At 34.9% G+C, this 24484-nt stretch overlaps 1 protein-coding gene across 2 annotated transcripts; it reads right to left on the minus strand.

Moving 5' to 3' along the window:
* Positions 1-8928: 8928 nt before the first annotated feature.
* Positions 8929-24236, minus strand: UBLCP1 (ubiquitin like domain containing CTD phosphatase 1). 2 transcript variants are annotated; one of them, XM_016167060.2, is made up of 11 exons: positions 24102-24236; positions 21888-22086; positions 20993-21084; positions 20517-20602; positions 20319-20434; positions 19206-19304; positions 16712-16749; positions 16092-16190; positions 13465-13581; positions 11478-11605; positions 8929-10051 (listed from the first exon to the last, which is right to left on the minus strand). In XM_016167060.2, the coding sequence occupies exons 2-11, from the start codon at positions 22039-22041 to the stop codon at positions 10024-10026; spliced, it is 957 nt and encodes a 318-aa protein (XP_016022546.1). In that variant the 5' UTR covers positions 22042-22086; positions 24102-24236; the 3' UTR covers positions 8929-10023. The 2 variants fall into 2 exon arrangements, with proteins under 2 accessions (XP_016022546.1, XP_036080509.1); XM_036224616.1 differs by having other exon boundaries at positions 24056-24236.
* Positions 24237-24484: the final 248 nt, after the last annotated feature.

The following is a 24484-nucleotide window of genomic DNA, read 5'->3' on the forward strand; positions in this document are numbered from 1 at the left end:
AATGTTTTTAACACTCAAAAAAGAAACACAGCACCCCTTAGCCATCAACCTTGATCCCAGCATTCCCCTCTGACCCCAGCAGCCCTAGGCAACCACTAATCTACTTCCTGCCTCTCTGGGTTTGCCTTATCCTGTACATTTCATATAAATAGAATTATACAATACGTGGTCCTTTGTGACTTCCCTCTTCCTCTTAGCATAATGTTTCCAGGTTCACACATGTTATAGCATGTATCAGTACTTCACTCTTTTTATTGCTGAACAATATGCCTTTGCATTGATATGCCACATTTTATTTAACCATTAATCAGCTGATGACATTTGTGATGTTTCTACTTTCTGGATATTAGAATAATGCTTCTGTGAATATTCGTGTACCTAAGTGTAATTTTAAACTTAGAAAACTCTTAATTTATGACTTGGGTGCATCCAAAGAAAATGAGTACAGAGCAAACTTTGCTTTATCGGTGATTACCATTCATAAGTCATGTTTTCCCAGGGAAAACATTCTCTAACAACCTGATTTGAAAACACCAAGAAAGCCCCACCTAAAATAGCTTGGTCCTTGCAAACATACAATTTATTGTATGCCAACTAGATGCAATGTGCTATTTGTGGTAGATTAATAATTTTGAAATATCGAACAATGTTTTTCCCTATATATTTTTTGCACTTCTTGCTCCTCCTCTCATTTGTCATTCATTGCCTCAAGGAATGGCTAATTCAGATACAAGGAGAGGAGAAAGTAATTGGCTTTTGAGTTTTGAATCTCAAAAGCCAGGCAGTTAATTTGGTAACTTACGTGATGAGTTTAATCAAAGTTTCCTGTCTCTCTACACCCGATGAAGTTCTTCAGGAATTGAGGAAGAGGGAGTGTGTGGGGAAAAATGAGTTCAGGAAGGGAACACAAGAGACCCCGTGGAAGACTGTGAGATTAAAGAACAAAGTGAATACACGCCTGGCTTCTCAGGTGCTCACCATGAGAGATGCCAAGACCTCAGAGAGGAAATGCTGAGTGGTGTGTCCAGACAGAGAAAATCTAGACAGCCTCCTGGAGTCTTCCCTTGGCTCAGCTTCACACTCTGTGAAGGCAGAGGATGAACTTAATGCTGCTGAGAATGGCTCTGAAGAAGCACAGGGTTTTAGCACCACTGAGTGTCAAGGCTGAGGAAAGCACAGGAATTCTGTGCATTTAGCAGAAACACTACTTCACAAGGAGCACCTCCGGACCTGACTTGGATGATGTAGCAGTGACCTATGTGGACCAGTGACCAAGTCCAGAGTAGATTTTGAAGACCTTAGCAGATACTGGCATGGTTAAGTAACAACTAAGATCAGATACTTTTCAAACTCCAACCCATGCTCTCAATGTCTTAGCTTGACATAAGTCCTCAGCGCTTAGACCTAGCACTGGAGAAAGGACAGGGAACCCCAAATTGATGAAGATTAAGTTTATACTTCTCAAAAGAATAGGGACTCTGAAAAGATATTTTCTTATAGAAAAAAATGTAAGCATATTTCTGAGTTAATGGTCTAAGATTTATATGTGTAGGTTCAAGAATATTTCAAGAATATTTCAATGATACCAAGAAAATGACTCCAATGTTGTCAAAGTCTTATTCCCTGGATCATATTTGATACCTTTTCTAGAGATGGCCTACCCCAAAACTTTGTTACTTTCCTATGCTTGAATCTGACCTCACCTTATCCTCTTCCTTACTGTATTAGGCCCTCCTATATTGCATACCCCATACTTGGAGTTATTTAATGCCTTTAACCTTTAATTTGTTTAACCTTTAACTGAAAGTTCCATGAGGAAAGGGGCCATATCTGTCTTATTCACCTGGCATTTAATACACACAATGTCTGATACGTAATAAGCTCTTAATAAATGGTTAAATAACTTTTTCCTGTAGAAATACACAAGTGCACAGAATATGGTAGAAGGATGCTTACTGCAGCATTATTGATAATACTATAGATTCAAACTTAATGTCCTTCAATAGAAGAGTTAAGTAAATCAGGGTATGTCTATAACATGAAATAATATGCCTAAGCAAAACAGAGAATCTTATAATTTATTTTAAAGTCAAGTTAAATATTATTCTTGAGTTGTGTCCTTCTTTAGATAATCAATGCTACTGCCTTCCTCTCCATACCACATAGATATCTGGTTTGACGCTATTTTTTGAGAGACTAAAGTTCAAAAATTGAAATTCTGCATATGCTAATGAATTTACAAGGGCCAGGCACCTTGCGAACACTTGATGTACGTTATCTCATTTTGAATTTGTAGAACCTCCCTGTGAGGTAGGTATTTTTATAACAATTTTACAGAGTAGGCTCAGGGATTGTGGAAGAGAAACCAAAAAATAACCCTCAATGGTTACACCTCCTAGTGTTTATACCTTTGTGTAATCCCATCGCTCGAGTGTAGGAAGGACCTGTTACTTGCTTCTGATAGAACATGGCAAATGTGATGGGATGTCATTCCCATGATCATGTTCTATAGGACAACTGTTTCAGCTGGCTGGAGTCAGACACTCTCTAGCGGATGTGATGAGCTAAGCAACCATACTGGAGAAGCTCAGGTGGCATGGAATTGTGGGAAGTCGCTGGAACCTGAGGGCAGCTGACAGCCACCAAAAAAATAGGGAGACTTTAGTCATACATTCAGTCACACAGCCTCAGGGAAGTGAATTATGCCAACAACCTGAATGGGTTTGGAAGCAGATTCTTCCCCTGTTAAGCTTCGAAATGAAATTCAGCCTGCCTGACACCTGGATTGCTGCCTCGAACAGAGGCTCCGACTAAGCCAAGCTCATACTCTGAACTGCAGAAATCGTTTGTTATGCAGCATTAGAAAACAAATACAGGGAGGTTAAGTTTCTAACCCTAGATCCACAGAAGTTGTGGGACTGGATATCCAACCCAGGTCTGTTGACTCCCACGTCCATGTTCATCAATGCCATTCCCTGCAGTGGTGATTTCAAGAATGTTTCATATCTAAGCCTGCACGCCAAAGCATGACTCAGCTGTCATGAATCTCATTACAACTGAAAGCATTTAAAGAAGCAAATGTTAAAAATAATGACATTAAATAAGCGCATATTTTATGGCTTGTTTGTTTACACATTCATTAAACTCACATTTGTCAGAAACATACCATGTTCAGAAGCTTACTATGCACCTGGAATACAAAATAAATAGAAATATGGTCTCTCCTTCCAGAGACTTTCTACTATTTGGATCTTTAAAAAAATGAGCTAACTGAAGCACAAAGAGCCATTATGACATATCTTGTCATTTTTGTACATATATTTCCTCAGTACACATGGACATAGAGAAGTGAAATAGTGAGATGATGTAAAATTTTTAAAAATTATTTATAGTTCTTAAATGAAAAGGAATAGCCTTTAAAATAAAAATAATCATATATAGCTATTAAAGATCTTTAAGCCATTAGCTCTTACAGTTCCACTAAATGGATCTATCAAATCCATCAAAATGATGATACACTTTCTTCTTTGAGCAAAGAGCCATTTAGTGGAAAATAAACAATACTTACAGTCCATATTCTTTTGAAATGTATTTTAAAAATATGTACACGTCTTTTTAAAATTGTGTAATGACTGCAATAGTTCTTGACTATTCATTACTTCCCCTCAGTAGAAATTTACCCTTATTTTTTGTTTTTGTTTTTGCTTCAACTAAAATTTCAAAAACTTTATAGCAGTGCATGTTCTGAAAGATCCAATTGCAATGCAGTCCCTAAGAATCAATTTGGATGAGACGAGCCCAAGGAATGCCAGAGGAAGGAGTTCAGAGGATTGGGAGTTGGGGAAAGATCTGGCGTCAACGTTCACCCACAGACTTAGGGCATCCGCCATAGACCCACTAGATAATGAGGAAGAAGTGGCAATATATGGAGAGAAGAACGAATGCAAAATCCTCTGCAAAATGACTTTCTCAGCCGCCCACATATGAAATAGCTAGAATGGGATGTTCTCACTATACACTCCCCAGAGGAGAAATGAATGAAAGGGGGCCTTTGGTCTATCCTCCTGAGTACACAGATATCTAGCTCTCCCCTGACACTGTCGCATGCATGGTCATACTGGACACTTCATCCAGGGTCAAGTCTCTGGACAGGAGGTTGGCTGGAATCAGAGGGCTTTTTCACTATGGGTAGAGGTGGAGTCAGAAAGGCTCTTTCTATGTTGACTTTGATATGCTGCGTTCTCTCTTCTTAAAATTAAATCTCTTATCGAGTGGTGAAGCCCAGATTGTACCTTTGCCAGGTGCAATCCTGCAGATGTATGTTTGATAGGGCAGGGATCATGTCTCCTATTCACCACTGAAGACCTGGCACATCAAACAGTGTCTGGCAGGCACATCACAGGGACTCAACGGATAGCTGGGAAATGGTGCCATGAAGGAATGCAAATTTCACTTTGAAAATCTCTAACTTGAATATTATCAATAGCCTCCTAACTAATCTTGTCTTTTCTACTTTTTGCCCCTCTATAATACATTCTCTACACAAGAATAAGAATGATCTTTTTAATAACAAATCAGGTTCTAAAATTAGATCATGGTAATGGCTTCACAACTCTGTAAATATACTAAAAACTATTAAATTGCACACTTCAGACGGGTTAATTTTATAGTATGTAAATTATATCTCAATAAGGCTGTTAAAAAAAAATTCATCATTCTCTTACTTAAAACCCTCCACCGGTTTCCCTCCTCCCACCCCCATTTCACTTAGAATTCACCAGGTTACTTATGTGATCTGCAAAATCCTACCTATCCTCTCTCTACGCTCATCTCCCACCAGCCACAACTTACCTCCCACGAGTCCTTGCATGTCTCTGCCTACCTTGTTCCTGCCTGAAGGTCTTATACGTGCTCTTGGCTCTGCCCACAACACTCATCATCATATCCCAAATGCCTCTTATTATTCAGGTCCTCTCTATTTAGCTCACGATATTGTGAATCACCACCTTACAACTCTGCCACCTCGATCGCTTTCTACCATATTTTTATAATACCTCTCATTCTTTAAAATCTATCTTACTAGCTTTTTCTCTTTATCGTTTCCCTTACTTGAATATAAGCTCTGTGAGGATAATTTCATTGTCTATCTCTGAAGAACAGTGCCTGAGATATATAATTGATACTAACACATGTATATTAAATATTGCCTGTCTAGTTCCTGCACAGACAGTTTATTCTGCCAACTCTATCAAGAAAAAAATATATACATATCTTAGTATATTTTTATAAGAAAAATTTTTTTTAAAAAATTTATTCCTCTTGAATAACTTCGATTTCTTATATGGCATGGCAAAATTAACAGGCTTCTATCTGGGAACAAGCTAATTTCCAAAGTTAGACTAAAATAATGTTGATATTACAGTATAAAAGATGTATTATAATGCTGCTAAAGTTTCAAACATGTCCACTTTGGGGCTTGGGGGTCAGGGTAGGGTATTCCAGTCCACATCATTATTAAATGGCATTTGCAGACTTCAAATCATTTGCATACTTACAAAAACATCTAGACCCTAAGTGTTTTCTTATTCTACTTTCCTTGATTATTCAGAACTCTTAGAAAGCCAAGGTATACTTGTAAAATACAGACTTAATTAAGAAAAGTTTCCCTCTTAATACTATACTCTTGGTATTACAATTTCTGGAATGATACAGCTCAATGATAACCACACTGTTCTGAACCACTTTTAATAACAGCTAACATTTACATAAGCCTTTGTGTTTCAAAGTACTTCAACAAGAATTGTCTCATTTGCCCTTCACAATAGCATATGGGAAAGACAGGTGTTATTATTAGTACTTTTTTAAGAAGGAGGAAGCAAAAGTTCAAAGAATTAGAGACTTGCCCAAGGTCCCACCACTGATAAGGAGGCATTCTAGCCAAGTGGTTTTCTGACCAATCCCTTTCTCTTTCTTCTTAAGGCCTCATTTTAGGAAACTATAGCTGTTCCCTTTACAGATTATGCAACAAGATGTGATAAGTTAAAAATGCTTCAGGGAATTAAGAACTGGGAACAGGATCACTGACTCATGGAAATATCACTAATGCTTAAGAGACCCTTTGATATTCTTAAGGACTGCATTCCCACTATTTATCAATGCTCTTATAACCCATAGGCTCAACTTTAAAGCTTTAAAGAAGGAAATTGCTGTTTTAATAAGTAACATTTTATATCAGGAACTATCTTTACACTAGCATTTAAAAGCTTGCTTACTTCCAAAGAGTTGTTAAAAATTATTAGTGTGGGAGGTATTTTTTTGATTTTACATTCTACATGGAACCTCACTGATATTTTTAGATAATTGACACCCTTTTCTAAACCCACAGGATGCCTAATATTGATTTGTTCCAGTTTTTAGTGCATTAATTTCTCAGAAGTCTTTGATAAATCTATCAAACTAATCTCCAAAGATTTCTCTGTAAGGTCTAAATGCTTATAGCAAGACCTATACAGTTTCTCCAAAGCAATTCTGAAAACGAGTATACCTTACATATATATTTAAGGGTTTGATCTTTAGAGATACCTCTTGGGCTGTTATTCCAGCTAGTAATAAGATTAATGAATACATATGTATAAATACTTTAGGGGAAACTGTAATGAATTATTCCTTGAGAGAGTTCTGTTGATTACTTGGAATGAGAAAACCCCTCAACTAGTTTAATCACTTTTTATTACTATTTGTGGTAACAAATTGCCATTTAAAAACCAAGAATAACCTAAGTAATTTGCATTTTCCTTTTTTTCCTTTTTTTTTTTTTTTTTGCATATCCTTCTTTTCTGGTCCCTACCCTGCACAGTTCCACCTCCTTCTCAAAGGACCACCCACTATTTTACTTTTTAAAAATGAGGAATGTATCAGTTGTTTACTGTAATGGCCTGTTTATCTACTGTCTTTAAAATTAAATTACTCCAATAGGTAACATTTGCCTAATAACTGATTTTCATAAAGGACATCAAAGGCTACTAGATATCAAACTGCCCTCTAAATCAAAGATTTCATGATGTTCCGCACTGTTTAGATTACATATACTTTATTAGGTACTAATTGTTTTAAAGTTTGGAGCATATATACGGTAGTCCCCTTATCTCCAAGGGATATGTTCCAAGACCCCCAGTAGATGCCTGAAACCACAATAGTACTGAACCCTGTATATACTACGTTTTTTCCTATACATACATACCTATGATAAATTTAATTTATAAATTAGTCACAGTTATAGATTAACAATAAAATAAGACAATTACAATAATATACTGTAATGGTATGTGCTCGCTCTCAAAATAATCTTGTACTGTACTTACCCTTCTTGTGATGTGAGATAACACAATGCTGACGTGACGAGGTAAGCTGAATGGCGTAGGTTGTGACGTTGTGTTAGGCTAATATTGCCTTTCTGACCATATTTCAGGAGGATCATCAAGCCGTATCATCTTCCACTCGTAAATTTAATGCTTTTTCGTCTTAACTAAGCGCTGTGGTGGTAACTTTTGCATTTTCAGGTATGACTACAAAACTAGCACAAATTTTTTTCCTTCTTCACCATCTCATGAAGGTTCATTCTTACCGTAAACTCCTAGCAACTTCAGGTTAGGATTTTTTTTTCTTTCCTTGAGTCAAAAACTTTCACCTTTTTAAAGGAAACCCTTTACAGCTTCCCTTTGGCGTTTCCAAATTGCCAGCATCACGATTCTTGCACTTTGGGGCCATTATTAAGTAAAATAAGGGTTTCTTGGACTTAAGAGCTGTGAGGCCATAACAGTCAAGTCTGCTAACCAAGATGGCTACTCCGTGACTGACGAGCGTGGAGCGTACATGGTGTACGCAACGTGGAGACGCTGCACGGGAGGAACGATTCGCGTCCGTCCAGCGTGGGACAGAGCAGGACTCACGAGATTTCGTCATGCTACTCAGAACAGCATGCAATTTGCAACTTACAAACTGTTTATTACTGTTTATTTCTGGCATTTTCCATATTTTTGGAAGACGATTGAGCATGAGTAACTGAAACCATGGGAAATGAAACCACGAATAAGGGTATCATAAAAATTACTTGCCATTTCACAGAATATACGTCTGAATTAAATGATCTCTTGGCTTCGTTGTGTGTGCCGCAAAGAAAAAAATAATACATCAGCATACAGGTCTAATAAATTATGAGATGCAAGACAAACCTAAACTTCCATACTCTATGAACGTAGTAACCTCACAAGCACATGATCTCAAAAAACGGACAATGACAATATTCCCTCAGAATTGTTTCATTTACCAGCTAACAATCTTTAGTTTGGGCACCATCTAATGGCAGAAAATGTTTTTTAAAAAATCCTACTTTGCTTCCTGAGGCTTACTAATTTTTCTCAGTTTGTGTTGATTTAGAATGTCTGCTATTTCTTGACCTAGTTAAATTGTTTTAAGTGTTAAGTTTTCTTTAAAAAGATTAAGCTCTCTCTCCATGCCTGCTTTCGAACAATAAACTGCCTTTTACAATGGGGAAATGTACCAATAAAATGAATATTCTATTCTATCCTTAAGCATTTAAATTTAGCCTCATATATAAGAAACACATTTTAATTGAATCATTAATCATTAATTAATGGTTCTCAAACCCTTCTGCATTGTATACCCCTACAATAACCTGTCACAAAGAAAATAGTTTCTTTCTGAAAACATGGTGCTTATTAGAATTAAGTAATTTAACACACCTAATTAGCTGCTAAAACCAATTGCAAATGCATAAATGGTGAAATACACACTTTAAAAACTATACACATGTAATTTTTTCAAGAGGCCTTTGCCTAGATCTAAAGTTTGTTTTGTGATTGAATAGAGGCAAAATACTTGGGATAACATAAAACAGATAACAACCAATGTTTTAAGAAAAGGTATTTATTATTTACACCACTGAAATAGTCCCGTAAGAACAATATATACCATGTTCCTGTGAAAGGATTAGATTCCTTTCAAACACAAGAACTGTATAAAGCAATACTGTTAACACAAAACAGTGGCCACATTACACATCTGCAGGCTTAAGCATTGCAAATAACTTTTTAAAGCTTATGGCTAGATATTTTCACTGAAACTGTGTTTGCACTTAGACAAGGTATAGCTGGAACAGAACAAAACTTTTTTGTTCATGCTTTTTAGGGCTTAATCGGTGATATGTCCCATTTAAAAATGTATTGCCTTTAACTGCTTTTATGACAATCGTTTTAGGCAGAAGTGCTTCTACTTAGTCACCAAAAAGAAACTCTTATTCCTTAATTTTATTCTTGTCTTGTTTTCTAATTTTCATACTATGACATATCTGTATCACAGCTGACATTTTCCAGTTTTACTCAAAGAACACTGATACACATACAGACCAAACTGAGACAGCTCAGAATTTAGATATGTAAATAGTGGAGCAAGAAGAGAAACTGTGTCTATGACAAAGGAATGAAAAGAACTGTTGGTGACTTTAACTTAAACACCAAACTAGGCTCCTTTCTCAAAAAATATTTTTTGGTTTTAAAAGGAAAAGCAGTAGTTTTCAAGATGGGTTTGGTCTAAGATTTAGTCAAACACCACAATGAGGCAAAAACACAAAACATAACTTGTTTCCAAAGTCACAAAATGACATTGTTGAATATACATTTTTGTCCATTTTTTTGTGTGTATGTGGGAAAACAAACTCAGTACTCAATGTACTCAATGCTGGAGAAAAAATTTTTCAAGAGTAACAGTATATTATTCTTATAGGGAAAAAAGGAATTTTTTTTTTTTTTTTTTTTTTTTTTTTTTTTTAGCATATTGCTATGAGCTTCAAAAAATATAAAATTAAATTTACAAAAAACTGGAAGACCAAGTATAAGCAGTCTGGTATTTGCTTCAGTGTCCAGCACTATTATAATGATTTCTAGCATTAAAGCAAGAAGTTCATGGATCTCAAGTATCTTCGATAACTGCCAGTATAACTTGTAACTACTGTCCTTGCTTCTTTGAGAGATACCTGCAAGAAATAAAATAAAGACATCTAAGCCATATCATGCTAAATTCACGATGACAATCTAACTTCCCTCTCAAAGGAAAATAGTTTAATAACAAAACTTTTCAGGATGAGTAATAACCGCTAATAATTGCTAACATATTGTGATTGTTTATGTGCCAAGCACTGTTCTAAGTACCTGTATTAATTCATCTAGTCCTCACTACATCTCTATGAAGAGTTTTCTGTTACAACTTATTTAACAGGCACAAAGAGCAATTTGCCCAAGTTCACACAGCTAGAAAGCGGCAGAGCTCAAATTCAAAGTAAGGCTCTGGAGGTTGTACTCTATCACTCTATGGCTGGACTGCTAAACTCCATTTAAAGGTCTTATTCTTCTTGCATAAAGATAGTAAGCCAAAGATACTAAAGGACTCTGATCAAGAGTATAAAGATACTCTTCACATTATTCTTCACATTATTTCATAGGAATCTATCGCTAAATAAAAATCTTTATATCTCCATTTCTCACATTTATGAATAACTATACTCAGGGGCATGGGGGTGAGGAAAAAGTTCTTAATCAGAACACCTGCACAAGTTTTGATAGTGCAAAACTTGCTCCCTTTTGGAATTGCAGCATTTATAGCTTTCGTTTAGTTATATCATCTACAATTTGGAGATGGGGATAAAAATGCCTGCCTTTTATCTTCCTAATAAGATTATGAGACTCTAAATAAGAAGCTTTATGTCAGAGTGCTATCAAAAGCCAAAACTGAAATCTGAAAAGCCAAAGTATTATTATTACATGAACAGTTTTTTCTGTTGCTATTAGTGAAATCAGATCTTAAAGATCTAACTCCAAAAAATTACTTGTAGTACGGTACTTAATAATCCTGTCCACTTCTCTAGAGGTTTTTCCCTGCCTCAAAATCTTGATGTAGATTTGTGTACACATTTGTGCTGAGAAAAGACTAGAAGACTATACACTACGATGGTAATAGTGGTTCTCTTTGGAGAGGAAAATCAAAAGTAATTATTTTTCTAGTGGAATAAAGTTTTTTTAACTTTTCAGCTATAGAGAGAGGTTACTTGTAGATTAATTCTTAACAGAAAAACTTATAGTGCATTTTATTTTATCCTGGCATTACATTTCCATATAAATCATAAAAGAGTGACCTACCTAATGACACAAAATAATTTACAGGGAGCATCACAAACACGTGCCAGTCTCCAAGTCCTCTCTACTAGAAGCAGTAAAGATCTTAAGACATGGGTTTATGAACAAGTTAGAGGTTAAGATGAAAGGAAAAAATACTTTCAGGGGAGATGTCACTAGATTAGAAAACAGTTTTAGGATTTACCAATTTTAAATAATGTGTATACCAGAAACACCAATTTTTTCATTCATTAATGGAGAAAGTAAATGAATAAGCAAATTAACACTTACCTTTCCCAATATTTGTGATTTAGGTCCAAAAAGTCATCCAATTTTGCTATTTCCTTGAGGTACTGAGTTAATTTTAAAAGTTCTTTGTCTTTATCTCGATTTAGGTGTGCTTTCATAAAAGGCCTTATCTATTAGGAAACAAACATTACCCAACATTTCACACTGCAGGAAGAAAACTAGTACAAATCTATATTATCTATCATTTAAATCAGCATTAATAAGATTAAAGTATCACCAAGGGTGTCGATACTAAAAATTATTTTTCAATTATCTCGGTTTAATAAACTGACAGTCATGGTATAGTGTTTACAGTACAAGTTAAGAGCTCTTTCATCTAATTTACCTCATGTTATCTTTCCAATCTGAACCTGACAATACCAGCTTTCCTACAGCACTTGAATCCTATGTGGATTCTCTTTGCAAAACTGCTTGGATTCTTTTTCCCTTTCTATCAATCCAATTGCTTCTTATTAATTGAATAATCTCATTCTTGCTGCTTCATTTGGAAACAGCTAACCTAAATACAAGCTCGATCTTACAGGAGAGATAAATTTTAACATCGATAATTTTCATTTCAGTATTTACCTATGAGATTTTTATATAGCTATTACATTTATATAACCCATTTTCTCTCCTACTTTATTATACGCATTTCACTAAAGTCCCCATGAAAATAATTTTATGTAAGAGTTTTCCTATAAAAAGAACAGCCATATTCTAAATTTTCAAAGTTGATATATATTTTATAGTTCATTTTAAAAAGCATAAAAGTCAGGATGGTAGACAGGGTGGAGAACTGTATGAACGTATCCTTATTGTGATTTGGAGAAAATGCAAACCGGTCACTAGTTACTAATTTTACATAGTAACACTGAAAAACATTGTCACCTGATGAGAAGAACAATGAGCCCAAAGGCGTCTATACCACATCTATCAAGCGTATGGAAGGTTTTAAATTTATAATATACTTTCTCCTCTATCACTGGAAAAACAAACCACCAGCTTGAAATAGACAGAAGAAAATTTTTCCATAGGTTCTACTTGTATCAGAACAGCCTGGTGACAGGGACCTCCACAGCTGTGAGTCAGCTGGGCTCCCGCAGCTTTCAAGACACCAGTAAGAGCTCTCAGAGTCTGAGCAGAAGCAAGCACTTGTCGGAGATTCTATTTCCAAACAGGTAGCATGGACATGCTATTCAAAGATATCAAGGATCCAGCTTGCAAAAAAGTTCAGGACTGAGAATAAAAATATCTTAATGTCAGGATTTCTACTTCAAATGGGACTCCACCTACATTAGTACCATAACATAGAACTATCTTTTACATGTTCATATTGTACCGACAAGAAAAACATAGATACTCGAAATCCTAAGATTCGAAATTCTCTCTTGCCAATTTTGTGACATTACCAGGATTAAATGTCACTATCACGCCTACACAAGACTCCATGTGACTTCATGCTAAGGTCATCACTGGCCTAGGAACCAAATCACTGAGATTAGAATTAAATTCTACCATTAACCAGTTACACACACTCTGGGACTTTCTGATCCTCAGATTGTTTCTATAATGTTAAAAAAGTAGATGACTAAGGTTCCTTCCAGCTCTAGCATTTTATAATTCTATAATCTCTGCTTATACTGTATGAATTTTTAAAAACTTTCTTAGTTTCAGTTTAAAACAGCTACCCAGAATATCAGAAATTCCAAGATTTGTAGCCTTAATAAAATGTCTGATACTTTCACTTTTAGTTAACGGTGAATAAGTTCGTATTGCTCCACAGGGCTAATGAAAACTAAAGCACCTGGATGAGTTGACTAACCAAGGAGACAGAGTTCAATTTTATATATATTTTTCTAAATACTTAAGCTATTCTTGCCTGTGACCATAAGAATACAGTACTCCCAAAACTTAAGAAATTAAACAGGACTTAAGTTCTATCACATATTCCAGATTATGTGAGCATAGCAAGTAAATTATGTCTTACCTTTAGTCCATTCTGTGGGTTCATTAGAAAATTTCTTCCTATGTCATCGAACATAATGGTGTTTTTTTTACTGTAAAATTCTGAAAACTTTCCCCATATAACACCAAGAGGCTTTACCTTAGAATAAAAGTTTAGATTTAACTCAAAATTTATCAATAGTTAACCCTTTCTTAAAACAGAGATACTGCAAAGTGCCCCGCAGAACTACACCAGCATGTTCCCTTCCTCTGTAGGGCAGGAACGGCTGGCTGTGTGAACAGACCAGAACTGAGATGCCACACACTTTAAAGCATGATGTATCCTGAAATGTTAACTTCTGAAAGCTCTGTTCATGTCTAACCGAACTAAATACCATTATAAGACTTTCCATAATTTCGACATAAAGATTTGGTGTCCAAGGAAGAGTAATTATTCAATTTAAAAAATAACAATCTGACAAAATTGTTCAGATGTCTGATGAACAGTCACATGACTTACTGGGCTAATACCATGTTCCCTCAGAGACTGAGAGTCACATGGGGTCTGTTTTCAAAATCAGAAAACCTTAGTGACAGACAATGTACCTGGCGCTTTTAATACACAATGTAAATATTTTGAGAAGGAAAAATTGATTTTGTCTTTAATTCAGTAGCATAGGTGCGTCATTGCTAAGGCATTTGATTGCTTAACTTCAAAAGCAGCATAATTTGTAAATTTTTGTTTCTGAATTCTTAAAATGATTCCTCAAAAACATAATTTCTTATGCGTTCACACCTGTTGGTACCTGTATGGAGTCTGTAAGAACACATGAGAAATAACAGTCATTTCCTGTAGGAAGAAGTAGTGCTGGGCCCAAGTGGGAGAAAGACTTGAATTCTTAAAAATAAATTATTACTTTCTAGCAGAGAAAGTACCTTTTGCTGAAGGTAGGAAGGGGTCTCATTTATGTAATATGAGATCGTATGGTAATAACTGTATGAAATTAAATGGTAGTAAGTAAATGATGACAAGGGTAGTCATTTAAAAATGTTTTTTCTTCTTCTATAATTTATTTTAAATTGAAGAAAGTGTATTTTCTTCTTGGTGTCCTAGCTGTGGCAAAGATTGTTATTGAAATAATTTAATTTCACTAAAATTTTATTTCCCTAAATTTGTTTATACTACTTATTTACTATTGGAGGAAAAAAAAAAAAACTCAAATACTTGAAAATAAATATATAGAAGCTGACACAATAAGCCAGATTCTTGGTTTTGTTAGCTAACGGAAAGTCTTAAGAAATATAGCATGAGCTTTATGACACCTAGGGTTAGAAATCCTATATCCTCTTAAATGATATTGTCATTCTGTAATTAGGTCAAGCACCATTTGTTCCCCAAACATGGACTACTTTGTTCTCAATTTGAGAATATTATTGACGATAGCAAAAAAAAAAACAGGAAACATAAAGTGAAATTTTAATTTACTTATAATCCAATCAGTAGCAAAGATAACTCTATATTATGATAAAATTTTTTACCTTCAATCTTTTATAAATAGCAGCCTGAGAGTTCACAGATTTTTTGTTAAGCTAAGGGGAACCCTGAACCAGTCAAAGGTTAAGAACTATTTTCTAACAGTTTGCAAATCCTGCTCTCTAAATTACTTTAATGATGTGTCATAAAAAAAATTTAAAGTACTAAATATTCTACCACATCATATGATTTAGCTGCATCTCATTATATGGATGAATAAAAACTTACATATCTAATTCCATGTTGTCACATAATGAAGATTTTTACTCTTCTAATTTTTCATTATTATAAACACTATGTTTAACATTCCCCAAACTTTTCTTTACCATTTAGATTTTGTAAACGTATCATTTTAGTAGGTAATAAATTATATAATCCCCCAGATAAATGTAGAATTTCCTTTACCAAACAAATCCCCATGTACTTAAAACAGTTCTATTTATGATTCTGACAATTTTAATATTGTCTCCCCTAACCTTTCCTAGCATGCTAAGTTCTAATTCCTATTAGTTTGTGTGTTTCCAAAAGGCATGTGTCATGTTTCCTCATCTCTTTATTCCCAACAGTGCCTTTCACAGGGCCTTCAGATACTCGGAGTTCAGGAATAGTAGTTCAGTAATAACTACTTGTCAATTACTTTGATGAGTAAACAAAGTAAAGAACCCCAACGTTTTTAGTCCAACACTTTTCTCTGATGGTTGTTGCTTTTCTCTAAGGCTTCACATATATCACCCCAAAGTACATTTATGATGATGTATGTTTTTATTTAACAGTTTCCTACAGAGCAAGACAAGTATATTTTGGGTTGTTTCTAGCATCTTCCTTAATAACATTTAATATTTTTTCTCACCTACTGTGTCTTTAGCAACACTGTGCTGCTATTACCATGGGAGAATTATCCAGAATTATAAATGGCCTTTCCTGCCTCAAGACTCTTAATTTTATCAAAATTCAAATTTAAAAAAGTAAAATAAAATGCAATTTAAATGTATTAACCTTCAAACATATCTCTATGGCAAAATTCAACTGGTATTGTATTATCTACTCAGATGTATTTCTAAACTCTTTCTGTAGTTTATTCTATAATAGAATACAAAAAGCACATTAGAAAAAAAGTCTTTAAAATGACTTCTTACATCTATTAATCCTCTTCTTGGTGTATGCACTGTTATCATAGCAGCACTGTCCAACATGAAGGTAATTTTATAATTTGCATTTGTGCTCACTCCCAGCTCCTATAAATGCAAATATTCATCTGGTTAAAACAAAGTAATGTGAAAAATTCCAGGCTTTCTGAATGCCCCAGCTACGATTTCCCATAATGCCAACTTTCTTCCCTTCTGGCTACCACCTCTTGCTTAACGACTGGCAAATACTTTAGTTTCACTTAGTTAAGTCAATAAATGGCATTCCAACGAAAATAAACTAGAAACAGATTACTTCCCAATTAAATATTTTAGAAGAACATCTTTAAGTATCACACACCAAAACAAAAGAAGGAAAAAGAAAGCATTACTGTAAAATGGGAAGGACGAGGGGGAGATTTGCTGTACTTTTTTTTGAAAAAAAGACATAGGTATTCAATACAATCCACCATTAAACAGACTTTAAACACACCTCTAACTCCTGATACTATTTATTTATCCACTAAATGCCCTCCAGTGAGAATGAAATTAATTCAATTATGAACTTGTAAAAAAAGACAAATGCAGTTTCAAAACTCTCATTTTTAATTGGATTGTTTTCTAACACTTACTTTCATTTTAGCTTCAATCCACTTCATATTTGTTGCAGCTAAAACATGAGGAATGATAATATGAACATATGAACAAGACATATGAAAAGCTTGAATTTCATTTAAAAAATCTTCTGTATAAATAAGTTTTCTAAGCAAGACTAAAAGTTCAAATGCATCACAACTAATCATCCTAACATATTTAATTTTCTTTTAAGGATTTATAAAAATAAACTTATTTTAGTGTGTCTTCAAGATAATAAAATTTAAACATCTTTTACTTAAAAGATACAGGGAACCAAGGCTCAAAAGAACTTTGAACCTAGGAAATTTATAAATCGAGACTTTAAGTCCCTTTTTAAAACAGCCCTTACATTATTCTCTATTATTTCTACACTTAAATTCAGGGTGTCTGGATGCCCATTTCTTCTATCCAAGTAATACACAGGTATGTATGTCAACATAAACAGATTAATGTTGTGTGTCAAAAGTTAATGTTAAAGACTACCTTGTCCAATGAGTTCTGCCAGGCTCAGCAAACTCAGTGCTGAATCTACAGCAGCTTTTAACAGGGTGTCTGACATAACTAAATTCATAAACTATTTCAGACACCAACTAGTTTTGAGCTCACTGATATTAAAATCCAATCCTCAGGTTTATGTGCTCTCCTGGTCTCAAGTCACTGGACTAAACCAAATAGGTATTACCAAGCAAAATGTTTTCAAAATGGGAGAAAGGAGTTCTATTATTTTAAGAGTGTGTGTTTTAAGGGTAACAGAGGTAACTGAGTTCTCGAAATAAAAATCTTTAGAGCACACGTGTGCACACACACATACTAAAAAGAATCACTTTCCATGCAAAATTGGCTAGCTGAACTAAAATTTTAGAGACTGATGTACCTACAATGACAACAATCATGAGAGGGAAAACAATTTTTAAATTCAGTATATATTTTGGGTCTATGATTTTCAGATGAAAAACAAAAAGACTCACAACTAATAAAAAGGGTTTATAATTAATAGGTAACCATTATATTCCCAAACATGGCATTAGGTACTATACCGACATTTTGATTCTTACAACTACCCTGTAATATAGGTTTTTTTATCTTCATTTCTCAGATGAGGAAGCTAAGGTTCAGAGAGATTAAATGACCTTTCCAGTGTCACATAGCAAAGACAGAGCCAGAATTAAAACCCTAGTCTATTTAGCTCCAAAATGAGGTGCCATCTTAAACATATTACCATGAAATATCACCGTTTCCAAAAATAACTTATTTTAAACATGATTGTAAAAAGTTCTCTAACTTTCTAAGTCTAATAACATTTAGAGGGTAAACTTTGTTCTCAAATGTCATCTCAGACGTCAGAGTTACTCGACAAAAATTTGTTTCATAAGAAGCTTTCTTTTCTGTGACTTATAAACCAGGAAATGATGTATTTAATCTTAATGGCTGCGAACTCATATTAACTCTGAACAATGGAGAGACTCTGATTATAAGGAAAAAGTACAAAAGAAACTTATGAAGTATAATACAACTATGTTGCCTCTCATAAAAAACCCATTACAGGGGATGGGGTAGGAGGGAAGCAAATGGGGTAAAAGGGGTCAAATATGTGGTGACAGAAAGAAATCTAACTATGGACAGTGAACACACAATGCAATATACACATGCCTCACTGTTAAATTGTACACCTGAAACTTACTGGATTCTGTTAACCAATGTCACCATAATAGGAAAAAAAAAAAAAGAGTACAATTAAATATAGCATCTTGGATTAGATTAATTTAATTCACAATCAGGATAGCCCTTCTCTGCTTATGACATTGCTAGAAGCAACTTTAAATGTTTATGGGGAGGTGAGATGTAAATCAATACACTGCTTTCCTTTTCGAAAAAGTCTTACCACCAAAAAAAAAAAAAAATTGTCAGTTAACTACTCAGTGCGCTCAATAACTTAAATTCACTTTTTGGGAACTCCTTATCTTCATCTTATCACATATCTGTAAGTTCCTAGAATGGTCCATAGGTCCACAATTTGAGTAATACTGCTTTAGTCCATTTACTAATTTTCCTTAAGTAAGTTCACATTGCTTTTATTTCTGAAGAACCATATCACTGTGATTTTTAAAAATACCTATCTTTCTTCAAGTGTTTTAAAACTAGAGCTAAGAAGGAGAAAGCAAAAATATCCCGAAGCATCAAAGATTCTACAGTTAAGATCAGATATAAAAGTTCCTAATCAAAGTGAGGTCTTACGAAATAAGGCCATTTTTATTTTGACACTATAATCTACCCTCTTTTTATATTTAACTTTTCAGTGTTATTTAGCAAATATATATATATTTATATTATGACGTAAGAAAATCAAACATGCTTAATCAGAAATTCACTGACTCAAAAGAAAAACATCTCATATTTAAATGTAGATCATGAAGTCACATTTTATAAAGCAGAATAAGAAACAACCTTATTTCCATGGAAATCTAAACAAAAAAAAAATGTATAGCTTACACCAAATAACAATGTCATAATCCTCATATGCAGATGTTAGGAATTCATGAAGATATGGCCGCATTAATTCTACCCCAGTCTCTGCACAAGACCTATGGTCTAAAAGAAAATCAGCCATAGATAATTATTAGTTTATAATAACAGAGAGTACCTAATATCAATTAAACTTAGGAAACGTAATACGAACACTCAAACGCAAGCTGCTTCAGACTGAATTACACTGGCTGATAAAGAGATGTCTTCAAAGCACACAATTTAATATACTTGTGATCCAATTTTAATTGATAATTTTGTTCAATCTGTGAAGAGCAAGAGCCAGAATTGAGGCTTATATAGCAAAGTGTTATTTTTTTTCTCATCTAGTCTCTAAAGTGTAGATGCTACTTTATATGAAAAACAAACTAGGCCCACTTATACCCATTTTAGCTATTAACCTTCCAGATACAATCACATTTCACCAAAATGACACGCTCAATTAACTTATAATCAAATTTTAAATTAAGTATGTATAAACCTATGACATGTACTTAAAGCTTAGGATTAGAGGTAAATAAATTCATTTTAATATCAGAAGTTAACTAATCATTGCTTCATAATATTAGAGGATGAAATGAACATATTTCTTGTTGACATGAGACATTTTAAATTCACAAATCTGCAGGAAACATAAACAGAAAACCTAGGATAAAATATCAAAAAAGATTTTCAAATAATCCTATAAGAATTTAAATGTTACTCAACAGAGAATGACATGGTTAAACTATGATGCACACATAAACTAGAATTCTGTGTGACCAAAAAAATATTTACATATATATTTAATTCACAATGAATAACATTTAATGATTGAGAAGATGTTTAATATGCCATTAAGTAAAAAAGATATACACACAAACACACCCTGGGAGATGCAGACGAAAAGATAACAATGGTCATCTTGGAGTCTCAGGATTACAGATGACTTCTTTTAGTCTTATCTGCATTTTCTACAATGAATGATTTACTTTCACAATAACAAGAAAAGCTTTCAAATATTTCATATTGCAAGGAAAAAACAAAAGGAAAAAAACGTTGTGGATAACAGAATATGAATCGCAATTTTAGCTGACTTACCAAATAACGTATAATCCACATCAAGTACTAAAAGCTTTTTCCCTTCCCTGGGAGGATTCAAAATTTCCACTTTGTACTCTTTTACTCTGCGAGAAATTTTCAGTAGGTTCTCTTCCCTAATGGAAAAATAAAATCAGATGAAACACTCACTTTTTCTCACATTACAAGTAATTTCCTTTGATAGTGAAAAGCACTTACCTATTTTCTACTTCGACTACTTCATCTTCAATATCAAAATCATTGACAACATCGTCATTGTCAGGAGGTGGACCTAAGACATCCTCCTATTAAGATAAAAAAGTTTTGTTTTACCATATTATCTTAACATAACAAATACATGCACAGTATAATAAGTGAATGAAAGATGAGTTCAAGAGTCTTTCAAGTATACACTGTGGGAAAATTTCCACATTTTATAATTCGTTATATATGTTCACTGGGCAGATTTACCATGTTAACTTTGACCATCTGCACTAATACTATACTTATAGCTAACTATATACTAAGTTCTCCAGTATTTGCTTTCTGAGTTAATACCACATTCGCTATGCAACTTTTATTTTTCATTGACTGCTAAACTGACAATTTTACCACAATTAAAACTACCATACAGAAGGGTAATATAAATCATAATATCTTCAAAAGAATAAATGGTAACAAAAGTAAACATTTACCAAGCTCTCCTCACGAGTTCCCATCATCATGATTTTAGTATTTGGTTTCAGTTTGAGAGCTCCAAGCTTAACATCATTTTCTGCAGGTTTGCCTACAATACAAGCAAATGACTGTTTTCTCACTAAAGTTCAGGTGCTAGTTTCACTATCCCATTATACAAAACCCTAATATTAAAAGATTTGGTACAGATTCCATACCAGTTTTTTTTTTCCTCCTTAAATGAACAAACTGTTATTGCTGAATTAGCAATCTCTAACACACTAAGAAGTGCCAACACAAGGTTTGATTTTTCCCCAACTCCACCTTAAGGAATACCTTTATGCAACTAACTAAACAAAACAAATTCATGTTTTGATTTGTCTTATTGTTCAAGAAGACGATAACTTGTTTTCTAGAAAGTCTTGAAAATCATGTGCCTAAGATTAGTATACATTTATTGCTACTCAAAACTCACCCTTCACTGATACTATGACGAGCAGACTATAAAAGTCCCTTTGGGAGTGGATATGAACACTGCTTATAATTGGTAATCCTCATTTTAAATTATCATTGCTTTCAAAATAGAAAACATTTGAGGAGAGTACAAAGCCCAAGCTGTAATGAAAAGGCTGTGCTAAATAAAAGGTAGATGTCAAAACTTGTATTATTTTACCTGGTACTTCTGTGCCAAACGTTTAACAAGCAAACATCAACTATCAGAAGACACAAACGTAATCTTCATTGTGGTAGTATGTTCAAGTAACCTTTACGTTCTTACTTATATCACATAACATAACAATTTTAGAAATATTCTTATCAAAGAAATCCTCAAGGAGAAAAACTTATTAAGGAGAATAAATAGCTAATATAAAAATTTGTATCAATGCAAAAAATTTGAAGCGAGTAGAGAATTACCTTTAACTTTAAGTCCAAGCAACTTTTGGCGTTCTGGTAGCACTCCTGTGAGCGTCTTGAGAAATTGTTTGAGATCTAGCACAGTATCATCTTCTGAAAGTGTGGTCACTGAATATTCCTGTCCACCCCATTTTACGATGATAGGGAGTGCCATCCTTGAAACATAGGTTGAGGCAGCTTTTGTTCAGGAAAAAAATATCTAGAAGAAAGGAATGTACAAATAATTAAGTTAAAGCAAATATATAAAAGATGTATCTAAACCTGTAAATTTAAGTTTTATAAGTTGTGCAGTTTGAGTTCTATTTTACAACATCATGATAGAGAAACAGAATGCCAAAAGTTATTAGGACTCAAGGTTAAAATTCCCCACCCTTCCCATTTGGCTTAGAGTTACTACTTTCTAATATTCTATTAATAGATTCTCGCTGTTCAACCAGAAAGCTGCATTAATGAGCTACCTATCCTCCCTTCTATATTTAATCAGGTTTATGCTACAGGCAAGTTTCTCCCTGATGGACCATTGTTTATTTAACATTTGAGAGGTAGTATGGTGAGTCATTAAGAAATAAAACTCTAGATGCAGATTATTTGGGTTTAGATCCTAACTCTCTCACTTATTAACTATTTGACTTTGGGAAGTTACTTGACTCAGTGCCTAGTTTTCCTCATCTGCGAAATAGGGATGATAATACTACTTACATTTGTGAGTTCATATAAAAATTAAATTAGTTAATATTTATAACTCATGTAGTTCGTAACACAATGTAAACATTACAAGTAAGTATAAGTTAAATAAAATTTTTAAAAAACTGGAACCGAAGTGTTTCATGCACTGTGCTAAATAGTAAATGGCCATTATTTGTTTTGTATTTAATAAGTTGGACAGTTTTTACACAATCTCATTTAACAAGGTTGTTTGATAAGAACTGTCCTTTTACAATTAAAGAAACAAGGGTTCAGAGAGGCTATGTAATCTCTGTTCATGGGCACATAGCTGCTAACAGAATAGGTCTGACTAAATCTCATGTTTTTTTCTCTAAACAACTTTCTCTCTTGAACTGGACCTACAGGAGTTAAAGCATCAAAGATCAATAAATACAAAACCTAAAGGCACAGATATAAGTGCATAAAGATGACATAGCAGCTGCTATGCTCATTGACAACATTACGTAGGTCTCTTCGCCCACAAAGCTTTCTACCAGTTTTCTTAAGTGTATTCCCCTCATAGGTCAGAGAACTAGATTTTCTAATCTCTAAGTATTGGTATTTCCAAAAGCTATCACTTTACTGAAACCTTTAATTGCACTCTTCATGTATTACAACCAACTGCAAGAAGCCAAATTCTGAATCCTAGTAGGAAAAAGTAATTTAGAAACTTAAGGTGTCTTCAACGTGTGAGTTAGGAGAGAGCACTATAAATTCACTTATATTTACTCTCATGTTTACAACCTGTTCTACTAAAAATTTAAATAAAGTGTGTTACTTTAGGGCAATGTATTCCATTTTAGAGAGAACTTGCTCTAACAAATGTTATGATTCTCAGTAAAAAGCCAAAAGGATCTTTTGAGTCAAACTCAAGTATAGTTTTAATACTATTATACAGTTTAGAAAACTCAAAAAGTAGTAAAGCAACTTGCCTAAGATCACACAACTAAAAAGTAGCAAAGGTGGAAATTTTAAATAGTACCAGAAGCCAACATATCGGGAATCGTGGAGAGGGAATTAACTTATCAACGAACCTAGTAAAAGGCATGTGAAGCACTACTCTCAGTTCCTACTGAGGACGGCACTGCAGCAGCAATTGAGAGGTAGTGCAGAAGAGAGAGCTGTGGAAGTGTTTGGTATGGAATAGCCTAGAAAGTATGGAGACCCCCAAATCCAAGAGGATCGGGGTGTCTTCAATAGGAAGAGGGAGAGATGCTAACGCCAGAAAAGGAAGAACTTAAATTTGCGGATGCAAAGCCTACTGTAGCGCGGTTCATCCACCACCTAGGCGAGAAGGCCAGAAGGGAGGGCGGCGATCCCTGCAACCAGCGGGCCAGGGCCGGAGGCCTGGGCAGCAGACTAGGACAGACGCGACTCGGGGCGCCCACAAGCAGCCCCCGGCCTGCTGCGGCCCGCGGCAGTAGAGGTCCCAAGGACAGCAAAGTTGCGGTACCCCAGCCTACCAGCATCTCTGCTGACAGCACAGCGGGGTGTCCCGAGTTCCCTCACCTGGAGCGTGGCGGAACCGGCGGCAGCGGACGCAGGAACCGACCGTAGCGGAGCGGAAGGCGACCGGAAGTGACAGGCAGGGACCGGAACCGGCTGAAGAACCGGAAGCTAGGCTTTGAAACGGAAACGCGTTGGAGGCTAGACAGTTGTTCCCCTTGTTTTTCCTGGGGGCTGGAATCCTAGATAGCTGCTGCCAGGGCGTCTTACGGTGACGAGGGAGCCAGGCCGTTCTGAGACTATGAGCACTGTGCAGATGCCTGTAACCCCTGGACGGCTGCCGGGCCTCACCTGGTCTGCGCATGCGCTCACTAGTGGGCTCGGACCTGGGAGGGTGTTCGTGGGTATGACGTCTCCGGTTTTGTTTCGCCGAGGCTGAGGTGGGT

This window comes from Rousettus aegyptiacus, unplaced genomic scaffold (genome assembly GCF_014176215.1).
Source record: "Rousettus aegyptiacus isolate mRouAeg1 unplaced genomic scaffold, mRouAeg1.p scaffold_m13_p_7, whole genome shotgun sequence".
In the NCBI taxonomy this organism is placed as follows: Eukaryota; Metazoa; Chordata; class Mammalia; order Chiroptera; family Pteropodidae; genus Rousettus; species Rousettus aegyptiacus.

What these genes read in the sequence shown, in the direction of transcription:
- UBLCP1 (XM_016167060.2), bottom strand. Translation starts at nt 22,041, where the DNA reads ATGGCACTCCCTATCATCGTAAAATGGGGTGGACAGGAATATTCAGTG. An exon ending in CAAGAAGAGGATTAATAGAT is followed by an intron (nt 13,582 to 16,091) that starts GTAAGAAGTCAT and finishes TTTTATTCTAAG; the next exon opens with GTAAAGCCTCTTGGTGTTAT. An exon ending in ACCCACAGAATGGACTAAAG is followed by an intron (nt 11,606 to 13,464) that starts GTAAGACATAAT and finishes GTTTCCTAATAG; the next exon opens with ATAAGGCCTTTTATGAAAGC.